Below are 13,098 nucleotides of genomic sequence, written 5' to 3' on the forward strand. Positions count from 1 at the left end.
CAAAATATTTCCATTAGTTGTGACCCAATTCTACATGGCATCCTCTATATTTCCTTTGCTACACTTGCTGGAAGAACTGGGGCACTAAAGTAAATTCCTGCTCTACTCTCATTCTCTTGTTTTTTTGTTTTCTTCTGTATGATCTCAGGACTCCAATGGCTTGACCCCCAGGATCTGTCAGGTGAGACAGTGGATTCACAGGATGACATGAGTGCTATATAGATCAGTACACTGTAGTATTATATAGTAGTGTTATAGTATAAAGTATTGTAGTTCGTAGGGTCTGATCATTGACTCCTCTCTCCTGTCCTCGCAGGGTCTCTTTAGGTCTGAAGACACTTTTCCTGACGGGCAGAACTCGAGCAGAGTGGAGATCAGGTATCGTGCGGTTGTCTGTTTATCTCTCTCTCTCTCTCTCTTTGTGTGATTGTCTTACTCCTTCTAATCGGGGGGTTTTCAGCTTTTCCCTGATGTTGTAATTCAAATCAGACCTGGTCGTTACACAACAAAATCAGATCTTTGCACAATAAAACTACACACAACAAAAATAGGGGGGAAAAATAAAACAACTGGAGCTACTGATCCAGCGCCGGAGGCATCTTCAACGTTCTGTTACCAACTTGGCCACAGGCACATGTGTGTGTGTGTAATGTTAGTTTGCTCTCCTCTGTGACTGCAGAAATTGTTTTCTCAGTTCCCTTTGCCATTCACAAACCAGCAAAAATAGGAATTAGGTTTTTGACGATTTGCAAAATATAGCCTTGTGAAACTTCCCCCAGTTGTTTCCAAAATGCCTTTAGACATATGCAGGTGTTGTATTTGACATTCATTACATAATGAAACTTACATAATGTGAGATGTGACTGTATGTGAGTCTACTGATATACATTTGTGTGATTATCTGGGTCTATAAATCAAGCATTTAAAGATGCCCGCCTGGCACTGTATCTAGGCTGATTCTTCATGACAGGTTGTTGTCCCATCCCTCTGTCCCTGCAGCTTCCTGGAGATCTATAATGAGCGCGTGCGAGACCTGCTGAGAGGAGGGGAGCAGAAGAAGAGAGCCTCCCTGAGGGTCAGAGAGCACCCCGAGAAAGGACCCTACGTACAAGGTGAGGGCGTCAGAGCGGCTGCCTTTATGTAATGTGGTTCTTTAGAGCTCACAACCCCCAAAAAACAGAGTGACACCTACTCCTGACCTCCTGTTTTAGGCGTAATTGCACAAAATGGTGAGCTCAGACACCAATTAATGATTTTTTCCCCATTTTCCCTTTCCTAGCTATTTGACTGATTCATTATTGAAAGATGCCTAGAGGCTGCAAATGCTCATTATTTCCCCAGGAAAAAAAACATTTCTCGCTACGATAAAAACATGATATAAATAAATTTGCATATTGGAAATATTACTTCACATGTTTTTCAATCATCTTGCAACCCCCTAAGCGCATCCAGACCCCCTGGTTGAGAGCCACTGAGACAGGACGTATTATTCAGCATTCATGGTCACACACAAATCACACATTCATGGTTTGCCGGTTTAGCCAGGCTGAGAGCTTTAAAAAGTAGCTGCAAGTTGCTAATGACCATGTGTAATACTTAGGAAGAGACAGCAGTGGATGATTTAAGCACCTACTTCCACATCTCAGTGTTGAGAGAGCAAGGATGAGAGTGGACACCCAAGGGTAAATCTTCTGTCTCGACACTGTCATACACACACACTACATACTCAGACGCATAATTTGGTCAAATTATGGATTTGGATGTGTAACATGGTCTGAAGTATTTTGAGTAATGCTTGTGTCTTGTAAGTTTAGTTTATAGGTCACTGTGGTATGTGGTCAGCGGTGGAATTTTGTTCCTAGTTAAGCGTTTGATTTTTTTTTCCAGAATTGGCCATCCTGGCTGCCAACATCCTCTTTTCATTTTTCTTTCTCTCTCTCTGTCTTTCTTTCTCTTTCCAACCCTTCTTCATTTCCTCATTTTCATCTCTCTGTTTCTCTCTCACACTCACACTCCCCCCTCCCCGCTCTCTACTTCAAGCCCCACATCCACTCATTGTCTGTATCAGGAGAAATCCCAGTTGACCAGAGGAAGTGAAGTCACTTCCTTGTGGTTCCAAGAGATCGCTCCACTTTACACACAGAGCACATTGTCATGTTCAGCGCTCCCAGTGTTTCCTTCTTCTCCTTCAACCCTTAGCCACGTTATGTGGTTTTAATCTCACTGTTGTTCCACAGAAATATTTCAAAAGTCTTGTACTGGCCAAGCAAATGATAACAAGGAATAATAATAAGAATTTGTGTGTGTCCATATGTTTGAAAGATGCTCAAGTTCAAGTGATTCACCCCTGGAGAGCAGCGTTGTCATAGATTTTGTTTTCGCTATAACATCCTATGGGAAAATATTAGAGAATCAAATGTGAGCCAGTATTGATGAGACATATTTCCGCTCTGTCTCTCTTTCACATCTCTATCGCTCTACTTGTCTCTCTTCCTGCCTGAATGTCTACTTCTTGGTTGCCGAAGTATCTGTCTTACTGTTTTGCCGTTTTGTATTTTTATCTATCTGATTATCTCAGAGCTGCCCAAAGCAGGGCCTAATGTCAAAATTGTCTTTCCACAAAATCATTTTAAGTCATCCAAAGTGTTTTCAGAAAGTGTTAAATAGTTTGTAAATAATCTTTTTCTCTCATTTTGTGGCTATGACCTTAATAAGGTCCATTAATAAACATTTTTAATATATAAAACCTTAGAGGCAATTTTGTTCCACTCCTGGTTTATCTGCTCACATTTTTAACATTTCGCCTTGCTCTCTGTCCGATCAGACCTGTCGCAGCATGTGGTCTCAGACTGCAAGCAGGCCATGGACCTCTTGGAGGAAGGCATCGCCAACCGCATCACCGCGGCAACCCACAACCACGATGCCAGCAGCAGATCCCACGCCATCTTCACCATCCAGTACACACAGGTCACGATCTCTGTCAAGCAGTCATGTTCTCTGTTACTGCTGCTGTCCTCTTATTCACATATCAGTTTATTATGCTGCTCCGTGATCTTCCTCTGCAAGAGCCAATATTTGTTTCTCGTATTCTAACGTGCAATAAACATTTTGATTGTGCATTTTAATGGGAAGCAGTCATCAGTGTTTGACTGTTTTTAATTTGCAGAGCCCTGTCTGATTACTCCTGTTTTCCTCCACAGGCGATACTGGAGAATAATCTTCCCTCAGAAATTGTCAGTAAGATTAACCTGGTGGACCTGGCTGGGAGGTGAGGCTGTTCTTTTACTCTGCTGTGTGCCTTTATTTAGATTAACAGATCTTTTTATGTCCAAGGATGGTTTAGAAAGAGGTTTTAAAAGGTCAAGCTTTATTGAGCTTTTCCTCAACATCTAGTGAGTAGATGTCATTGACTCAACTGCCCCCTAGTGGATCTCAGCGGTTATTCTGAGATTTTCTGAATTCTCCAGCATCTGTTTTTTTATTTCTAATAATATGAACCCATCTTGTCTTTGTCTTGTTTTCTGACAGTGAGAGAGCAGACACCAACTACTGCCGGGACAGACTGACAGAGGGCTCCAACATCAACAAGTCTCTGGTCACATTGGGCATCGTCATCTCTGCTCTTGGTAAACTAAAGATGTTAAGAGTTTTAGTCATCCAGAATTTATGATTAAATCTGGAGTTAAAGTGATGATATCTGTGACTAAACGTCTTTATTTGGAAAAGTTATTTGGAATGAACTGTAACCTGCACTATTTTGTGCTCCTGTGCCTGTACTAAACCAATTATCTTCCATTCTGCCTTACTGTAAATCTCCCTCTTACTTTCTATTTCTGACACTATTTCCATACTTTCCTCCTTCTGTCACTTCCTCCAAACTTTTGAAACTCGTTTAATCCCTTTTTCTCTTACCATACTTTCTCTCTCTCTTTCTATACTTCCTCTCACTCTTTCCTTAAATCTTTTTCCCCCTTTTTTTCCTCCACAGCCCAGAACTCCCAGATGTCCAGCAGCTGCCAGAGTATCAACAGCATGGCGTCTGAGGGCGACGGCAGCATGGTGGGCAGCCACAGCAGCTCCCTGTCTGGGGGAGGAGGAGGTGGAGGTGGAGGAGGAGGAGGAGGAGGAGGGAGGAGGCACTGCTTCATCCCCTACAGAGACTCGGTCCTCACCTGGCTGCTCAAAGACAGCCTGGGCGGCAACTCCAAGACCATCATGATCGCAAGTAAGTGTCGGAGGCGTCAACGTTATTGTTAAGCCTCAGTCTAGAGATATTGTGATATCAGACTAGAGATGGCATCTGAGATTTTGGCTATCGTAATATTGTGATAAAACTTTAATTTTGTCTTTCCCTGGTCTTAAAGGCTACAGTTATCTTTTACAGTTATACAATTTTTTGAACTTATTTGACTGTTCTAGCGTTCTAGAGTGAACAGTGAATGCCTCTACCTGCTTCTCCATCATATCCACATTAGCCTACTAATGCTTGTTTCTCAAAATTCATACCCAAAATATTGTCACATTATTGATATCAAGGTATTGGGTCAAAAATATTGTATAATATAATAATATATTTGATTTTGTCAAAATTGCCCAGCCCTACAGTACCTCAGTCTTGAGCATTCTGCATGCATTCATTCTTCTCAATAGAATTTCTTGTGATGTTAGTCTTAAGTGCTGTGTGTGTGTGTGTGCGTGTGCGTGTGTGTGCGTGTGTGTGCGTGTGTGTGCGTGTGTGTGTGTGTGTGTGCATGTGTGTGCGTGTGTGTGTGTGTGTGTGTGTGTGCGTGTGTGTATTGCAGCCGTCTCACCCTCTGGTAGCAGTTACAATGAGACCCTCAGCACCCTGCGCTATGCTGCCCACGCCAGAAACATCGTCAACAAACCCCGCGTTAACGAGGTCAGTATCTCGTTAACTATATCTGTTTCTGAGATTTTATGCTTTATTTAAATATATTAAGTAGGCTAATGCCTGTTCTGGTTTCTGTGCAGGATGCGAGTGTTCGGCTGATCAGGGAACTGAGAGAGGAGATTGACAGGCTGAAGAGCATGCTGCTCAGCTTTGAAATGGTATGGCGGTACACTCATGGTACTGTAAGGCGCTTTGAGTAAAATTATCCACCAAATGGCAAGCTCTTGAAAGCTTAATGTAGTGCTTTGTGTCTTCATGACATTTGTATTGTACTGGATGACATTTTTCCTCTCCCACAGTATGCTGACTGATCATTTTTTCCCCCTCTTGATTGACAGCAGCGTAATCCCAGCCCATCACTGAGTGATGAGAGGGATGGAAATCTCTCTGACATTGTACTACAGAACGAACTAAAGGTAACACAGGGTGGAGATCTGTATCTGTCTATCCGCCGTCAAGTTAAAACTGCCTGACAGATACTGTAGTCCTTGATATATCTAGCCTCTGTGTGTTCATATTCAATTGAATTTTTAGTATCGGTTTGACCTGAATTTTGCAAAACAAAATTGTGAGAGGCATATCATAACTTGTGTCAACAGACAGTAGACCCCTCACAGTATTTATGGCACAGCTATATATGAATAATAGTCTTTATAGAAATTAGATGAGACAGTATTAGTAGTAGTAGTAGTAGTACTGGTACTGGCAGTAGTAGTAGTCGTCTCCGTCTGTGTCTCCTCCTCAGGTGGAGCAGCTGACGAAGGACTGGTCAGAGAGTTGGAGAGACAAGAAGGAGCTGCTGGAGCAGTACAGTGTGGACATCAACAGAGACCGGGCCGGCTTCCTCATCAACTCCCTCCAACCACACCTCGTTACCCTGGATAGAGATGTGCTCAGCACCGGGGTCATCTTCTATCACCTAAGGGTATGCACATAAAAAGGCAGATAGATGCGCAAGGTGTCATATTTGCTACGTTTGATAGGTTGTGAGAGGGACTGATTATTCGTTGGGGATGACATACTGTTGCCTTGTTTTGTTTTAGTATTGTACTATAGATGTATTAGTAGTATTAGTGTTGGTGTTTGCAGTTGTGTTAGTTTTGGTATTAGTATTAATATTGATATTGGTGTTAGTGTTAGTTTAGGTATTAAAATTACTGTTAGTGTTTGTATTAGTGTTGCTATTTGTAGTGTTAGTAGTAGTGTTAGTATAAGCATCAAGCACATACTTTCACTCTTTCTCTCTCTTTGTAAGTTTCTTCTCATCCCCTTGAGATACATATGTCACACACATGCACACACGCTCTGCAAACACACATTTGTATGAACAACATGATGCAAACTCTCAAAAACGTACATACAATCTATGCACTCGCTCTACTTTTCCACAATTCTCCAGCTGCTGTTTTTGTCAGCTGTCTTGACTAAAACCACCTCTCTTTTGTCTACTAGATTCTTCCTCCCCGCTCCTCCTTCTATTTCTCTCTGTTCTGCTAGAAAAACTCTTGAGAAAAGGTGCGTTTCCGTTCTCCTCTCTCCTCTTTCTTTTCACTCTACCCTCCAACTGTCCTGTAGATTTCCCATCTCTCTCTCTCTGTGTTTTCTGAAATGCATAAAACACGGTTGGATGAGAGGCTCTTAGTTCTGAGGCTAGGACTCAGGGGAGCTTAAGCTGTCCTGATTCTGACAATGACAAGCATACCCTTAGGCCTGACAATTACACCACTTCCTGCATGTGAAGAGCTGAGGCCACCTGGGAGCACATGTGGTTCTGACATCATATAAGAAAGCCTTTAATCCCATTAGATAAGTCTTCAAGGTAAACAAATGATCTTTTTCCTGACAGCTAAGTGGAAGATTAGAAGTGAAAGGAGAATAGTTCTACGAAGGACATTATGTGCTGCTCTCGCAGTTATATCTACTGTGGGATGTGTGTTTTGAGCACACCCAGCTACTGTATGCACAAGGCTTGTTTTGATGTTTTTGTTTATGTGGTGTAGAGTATGGCTGCCATGTTTAAATCTTGGCCCTCTGTTGTAGGAAGGGGTTACCCGCATCGGACCTCAGGACCAGCTAGAAGAACCGCAAATAGGTATAAGTCATTCATTTGGTCTCCATGTTTGCTCAGTGAACCACTGATATTCTCTTTCAAATCTTAGATACATCTACAGTATAGTGTGCTCAGGGAGGAGGATCTTATCCCAGCTTGTTGTAAACATACATCACAAGGATGCAAATCATCAAAGCCCCTCACAACCATGCATCATCACAGTAAATATAGTAAATATATAATAAACTGGCAGCTATAGACAACACACACAGCATAACACATGAAACATGGCAGAGGACAGAAAGACGAGGCACTAGAATATCAAGTATATTAACTAAGTATCACACACATAAGATATAAATCTTATTTTGAAAATGTAGGCGAAAGCCAAAATAATGGAAATCCCAGATTAAACTAGGGCTACAAGGTTCATGGTGCAACATACAATATCTCCCAAAGTGGGCAATTAGCTTTTCAGCAGAGGTAAAAACAAGACATAATACATGAAAAATCTGTGACAGGTCATTAAATGCTGCATTGAGCGCTGAATACAGTTATCAGCACAGTAGCTGCATCAGCAGAGTTTCCTAAATCGGTGAGTCTGATTGTGCATCTGCATTATCTTTCCAGTTCTGCAGGGCAGTGCCAGCTGTGAGATTGAGAACCAGGGAGGAGTGGTGACTCTCAGGCCGGTGCCAGGGTGCGTCTGCCTGGTCAACGACAGGGAGATCACTGAGCCTTGTAGACTGGCTCAAGGTCAGTCCATGTCCTCAACAAATCACATAGTTTACATTCATAATGCAGCTGAAAGTAACCAATTATGTTCTGGGGTTTTTTTTGTTTTTTTTTCTGCATCATGTGACACAGATGTGATATTTTCTAATAAGCGTGAACAGCAAAAAGCTACACTGAGTTGCAGTAATGATCTGAACCACATAGATATGCGGTACAAATTAGATCCTGAGGCATGCGACTTACATGTGACTTGTATTTGAATGCTCAAAACAGAATTTGAGAATTAGTAAATCCGACGACTTGAATTAGCATAGAGGACAGCAAGATACAACAATTGAAAGAAAGCAAAATAGATGACTTGACTGGCTAAAATTCTAGAATTTATCTTAAAATGTGCATATATACATCCAACGGTACAATGTGCAATGTATGAAATAGCTGTGTGTGTGCTCCTGTGTATGTGCCTCCTCTCCTGCCTGCCTCTGTGTGTGTGTATGTGTGGGGAGACGCACACATACACACACTTCAATTCAGCCAAAACTCAAAGGCACATACCGTAAGTGAAATGTGTTTGAAACAAGCGGGAGAAGCGTAGGTACAAAAACCGATGTGACATGTGGTGTTATTATTACTCTGCTCACACACGCCTTTTCAACATTGCTGATGCTGTCAGTTTGTGTCAGATGTGGGTTGCATATTGGAATAGCTATGAACTGTCATCCAAAAAATCAGATATGATCAACAATTGAGCATGAAGGCCTGCGGTTTGAACGTAGTTGTATATCACATATATACGGATACAGATGCATCCCCAGCATAAACACACAGACACGCACCAACATACATATACACACTGCCACACAATATGCAGAGCTTGTGATGATGAATGTGTCTCTCTGTCTGTCTCTAGGGACAGTGATCACCTTGGGAGGAGTGCATAAGTTCCGCTTCAACCACCCAGCAGAGGCAGCTGTCCTCAGGGAGCGCAGACGGGTGGGTGCTGCTCAGCTGAAAATAATAATATTGATGGTGGCGGTGGCAATAATGAGAATAATGATGATGATTAGACAGATTGGGTTGCTATGGGTGGTATGATGTTGGTGATAAATATGAAATTGGTTCAGATAAAGCAGCGTTCTTCATCTGAAATTAGTGCTATTAATGATAATGATTTAGTTAGTGGATATTATGGGGTTGATGAGGAGACATTTATGATGATATGATGATGATATTAGTATAAAACATGTTGATGAGTTTGGTTAATATAAAAATTGAGAACATTTGGAAGTAATATTGGGTTGTGGTGATTATGAGGTTATGATAATATTGGTATAAAATGTGTTTTGAGCTTTAGAATTAATAAATCTTTTCCTATTCTCAGGCCAGTGAGGGTGGGCTGACCTGCAGCTACAGCGACCTTTGCCCCCTGACCGCTGACCCTAGGTACATACTGCCACTTAAAATAAATTCAAAGAACACATCAAGCGTTTCAAGATAATGTTTCTCATATTGTGTATGTGTCTGTGCGTGTACAAAAAGGATTGAGCTTGTTCTGTCAACTCACAGCATACATATTTGATAAGAGGTACAAGTGTTCCACTAGTGTACATGCAGTAGAAATAGGGTAATGCTACATGCGTGTTTCCTTCCAGTTGGTGGAGATGGTATGCGTTTTCATCAGCTCTCCTGCATGAGCAATCCCAGTTAGCTGTTTACAGGACAGGCTCAGGCGTTGCTTGGTTACAGCCGAGGTGCTTTGAAAACTAACAACAGTAGCTTTCACTGTAAACCTGCCAAGGAGTCACTCAGAGTTGTAGAACCGAAACCACTGAATTCTGGACACAGAACAAATTGAGGTAAACTGATTGGTTGTAAACATGTTTATCACAGGCTATAAAGATGCATTATATGTAATCTATTTGGCTTTTTGTGGGGTTTTTTTACCCTCACAGCTTCTCAGTCTGTGTCTCTCATCCCGGATCTGTTTGTCTGTTTCCTAGTGTTGGAGGAGTGGAGCCGCAGGGGCAGCCGGGCGCCAGTCTCTCCCCCGAGGAGCCTCCTGCCAGGCAGCGCGTGGAGGAGCAGCAGCGATACGTGGAGTGTCTGCGGCAGGAAATACAGGCCGAACAGAGACGGGCCGAGAGAGAGCTGGAGAGGGAGCAGGCCCACCTCCGACAGCAGCACACTGAGAGTAAGTGCACTCTCCAAACACGTTAGAAAAATGTATTGATGTACAAGTGTTATTACAAAGGAAAAAACGTACTATGTAGGAACATTGTGACCTAGACAACTTATTGAAATGCATAGCACTGGTTGTATTGTATATATTATTATATTTAATTGTGCAGTTGCTGTATTGGCAACAAAACATCGTGATGGGAGGCAAGTGCTCATTCCAATACCACATTGACCCTACCCCCCCCACCCATTTCCTCCAACATCCAAAATCCAAGCCATGTTTCTGTGTAGAGGGGCACCCTAGTTTAATAGCACAATGGATAGTTGCATCAGTGATTGTGTATTGATAAATGTTTTTTATTTGTAAAAGATGTCGACCCACTTATGACTCCCTTCTGTGAATTTTTGCCAACAGTCCAGCAGTGGATTTTGCAGGAGAAGCAGCGCCTGGTGACCACAGAGCAGAGAGGGACCCAAGAGTTTGGAGTTCAGACTGACCTTATCCCTGCCCCGCTCCTGGAGAGTCTGACTAGTCAGGTGCCCAAGGACCAGGAAGGTCAGACAGTGGAGCGTCTGTCACAGGTGGTGAGGGCCAGGAAGAAGACGGTGCAGGAGGAGTTACTGAAACATCACGCCCTGCGCCGTGCCGAGAGCCGCATCCGTCGAAAAAGGCTGCACTACCAGCTGGAGAGGATCGCTCGCAAGCGGCATCTGTTGGAAGCTAAGAGGGAATTGCAGCGGCTGGAAAAGGCCCTACCTCCAGGGCTAGAGAGCCCAGAGTCTCCTGAGCTGGGATCCCCCTCTCAGCCCAGAGGACGACCCTTTGTTTCACGTAGACATTCGTTCTCAGCAGATCTCCTGTCCCGACTCTACCCCCAGAACACCCCCATCTTCAGGTCAGCGCAAGGAATCATGATATCTGGAGAATTAATGCATGCATGGCAGGAAGATAACTTCTAAGATAACTTCTTAACGTCTAACTGCAACAGGGGCTCGTACAGCCCAAAATTAATCTACCACTATGACAATTTTACTAGCCAACTAGATTTGTGGCTGATAGATAGATAGATGGATAGATAGATAGATAAACCAGCCACAGGCAAAATGTACCATAATTTTGCTGGTTGTTGCTTGCATCCTGTTTAAATCTCTTATATATATATTGCTGAATTTGCTGAATCGCATTAAATTAGTCTATGATAATTTACTTGTGTTTCTTTTACTTCACTCAACAGCCACTTCTTGAAGAGAAACAGATCCACAGAACTGACTTTGAATTCCTCAAACACGTCGGAGTCCATCGGCTGCAGGAAGTGGGTGTCTGACGAGTGTCTTCCACGGGAAAGGACCAGGAGTTGTTCCAGCACTGTCTCCTCAGGACAGAGTCAGGGTTGCAGGAGCAGAGTCGGCTCCTCTGAAAACCTCAAGCAGACCATCAAGGACGAGCCCCAAGCTCAGCCCTACCGGGAACGGCCAGAAAGAAAACCTCTGCTCCCCAAACGAGGCCTGACTTTTAAGAACAATCAGAACCCACCAGTTAGTCTGAAGTCACCACATAGAACTGCTTTACAGCCAATCAGCAATGAAAACATAAAGGGACCCAAACCAGACAAATCCAGTTCTCAGCACATCCCATGTATGAATGTGAGGACCCCATCCCGCGGAGGTAGCAAGGGACTAGACACCATCAGGAAGGTTTTCTCTCGTTCGGTGGGGTTAAAGACGGCTCTGTCAAAAGTGTTCAGAAAACCACCATCGGGTGTGAATGGAGGAAGAGGCTCAAAATCTCTGGGGAGGATAGTGAGCAAATTTCACTGGAGACAAAGCAGAGACAGGAGCCTAAAAGATACCAATATGAGCAGAAACAAATGCACCATTAAGACAGCTGTCTCATGTGAGGAGCTTGACCAGAGGACTTTCTTTGAGGATATTAGACAGAGGCGGTGGCATAGTACAGAAGCTCTGATGAACAAGACCAGTAGATGGGTAGAGAGGCAGCAGGGATTGGCTGGATGGGAGGAAGATGATAGGGAAGAGGATGGAGAGAGGGATGAATGTTCTTCAGACTGTGACAGCCATTTCTCCCTTGACTCCCTGTCCTCCGCCTATGCAACAGCCCTAGCAGAGCAGCTGAGACATGAGGAGGCAGCTCAGAGTGGGGCAGAGAGCGAAGACAGCCAGATGTCTAAAGACTCCTTGGCTGTGGACAACAGTGGGAAATCTAAAAGCTCTACAGTAGATAGACTGAGTCGGACAATGGTACCCACATACTCACTGGTGACAGAGATCAGTTCTGTTTCAGAAAGGGACACCTGTCAGAAACGTCAGGAAATCCCAGCAGTGGCGTATTGGAGCCAACATGGCTCCACTAAACCAAGAGTGAGTGGGGATATTTGTACAACAAGAGAGCTGCCTTCCTATAATCCACCCGTAGCAGATTTCAGAGGCAGAGACGCTGTACTCAAATTGAATGAGGAGTTTGGGAACACGCAGGCCACTTCGACTAGCAGCCCACGGTCCCTCAGCAGCTGCAGTGTTAGGGAGCCAGAAAGCCTGCTGGCACTCACCGACGCTTGGTCCTCCACCGACGCAGCAGACAGTCCCAGGATTCACAGGGATTCTCTACCTTTCCGAAGAAGAATGATGTTCAGTGCTGTAGAGAGCAGCAGCAGTCCCAGCCCAATCAGCATGAACCTCTCCGACTCCCAGAGCGGATCAAGAAGCAATAGCTCAACATCCAGTAGCGCTGAAGGTGTAAATGTAACGGTGGAGGAACAGAGCCCCGCGGTTTCAGGGGGTACGTCGGATACATTGGATTTCCAAGACTCTCAGACACCAGAGGATGCCCTGATGTCAGGAAGTCAGGAGGAGGTAGAAAAGCTCTTTGGGGGGCCATCAGAAACTGAGGGGAAGGCATTTATCGACGCTCCAAACTACACCAGCAACAAGTGCCCAGCATCTTTGTCCCCTTCAGATGGAACTGCTTGTGCGTCACCCGTTGAGATTCACTACACCACACCAGCAATACAGGAGCATATAAAATTGCATCAGGTTTTTACAGATGTGCCTAATGTGGAGGTTGTCGGTATAACTATGTCCTCTGACACTGAAATTTGTACCTCAGGTTATCAATCAAAAACCTGTTTATCAACAAATCTTAGCAACCAAGGTGAAACATTGAGAGAGATGTCTGAAATTAAAAGTGCCTTCAAGCCTTCCACTG

The 13,098-nt window shown here is 43.7% G+C and overlaps 1 protein-coding gene across 1 annotated transcript in view; it reads left to right on the forward strand.

Annotated features, from left to right (window-relative positions):
* stard9 (StAR-related lipid transfer (START) domain containing 9) overlaps positions 1-13,098 on the forward strand; it is a 41,007-nt gene that overhangs the window by 15,637 nt on the left and 12,272 nt on the right. The window contains exons 6-23 of the mRNA XM_071525425.1: positions 149-181; positions 317-378; positions 1,000-1,112; positions 2,825-2,967; positions 3,201-3,268; positions 3,529-3,626; positions 3,989-4,225; positions 4,803-4,900; positions 4,993-5,070; positions 5,251-5,328; positions 5,658-5,837; positions 6,953-7,004; positions 7,593-7,718; positions 8,608-8,690; positions 9,079-9,140; positions 9,698-9,888; positions 10,291-10,771; positions 11,111-12,823. Coding sequence (XP_071381526.1) covers positions 149-181; positions 317-378; positions 1,000-1,112; positions 2,825-2,967; positions 3,201-3,268; positions 3,529-3,626; positions 3,989-4,225; positions 4,803-4,900; positions 4,993-5,070; positions 5,251-5,328; positions 5,658-5,837; positions 6,953-7,004; positions 7,593-7,718; positions 8,608-8,690; positions 9,079-9,140; positions 9,698-9,888; positions 10,291-10,771; positions 11,111-12,823 — 3,896 coding nt within the window. The remainder of the gene's footprint in view (positions 1-148; positions 182-316; positions 379-999; positions 1,113-2,824; positions 2,968-3,200; positions 3,269-3,528; positions 3,627-3,988; positions 4,226-4,802; positions 4,901-4,992; positions 5,071-5,250; positions 5,329-5,657; positions 5,838-6,952; positions 7,005-7,592; positions 7,719-8,607; positions 8,691-9,078; positions 9,141-9,697; positions 9,889-10,290; positions 10,772-11,110; positions 12,824-13,098) is intronic.

The sequence above is a fragment of the Centroberyx affinis genome, unplaced genomic scaffold (genome assembly GCF_046629955.1).
Source record: "Centroberyx affinis isolate AG114_WGS23_722 - 3 ecotype Tasmania unplaced genomic scaffold, CSIRO-AGI_Caff_v1 ptg001292l_1, whole genome shotgun sequence".
NCBI classification, from domain to species: domain Eukaryota; kingdom Metazoa; phylum Chordata; class Actinopteri; order Beryciformes; family Berycidae; genus Centroberyx; species Centroberyx affinis.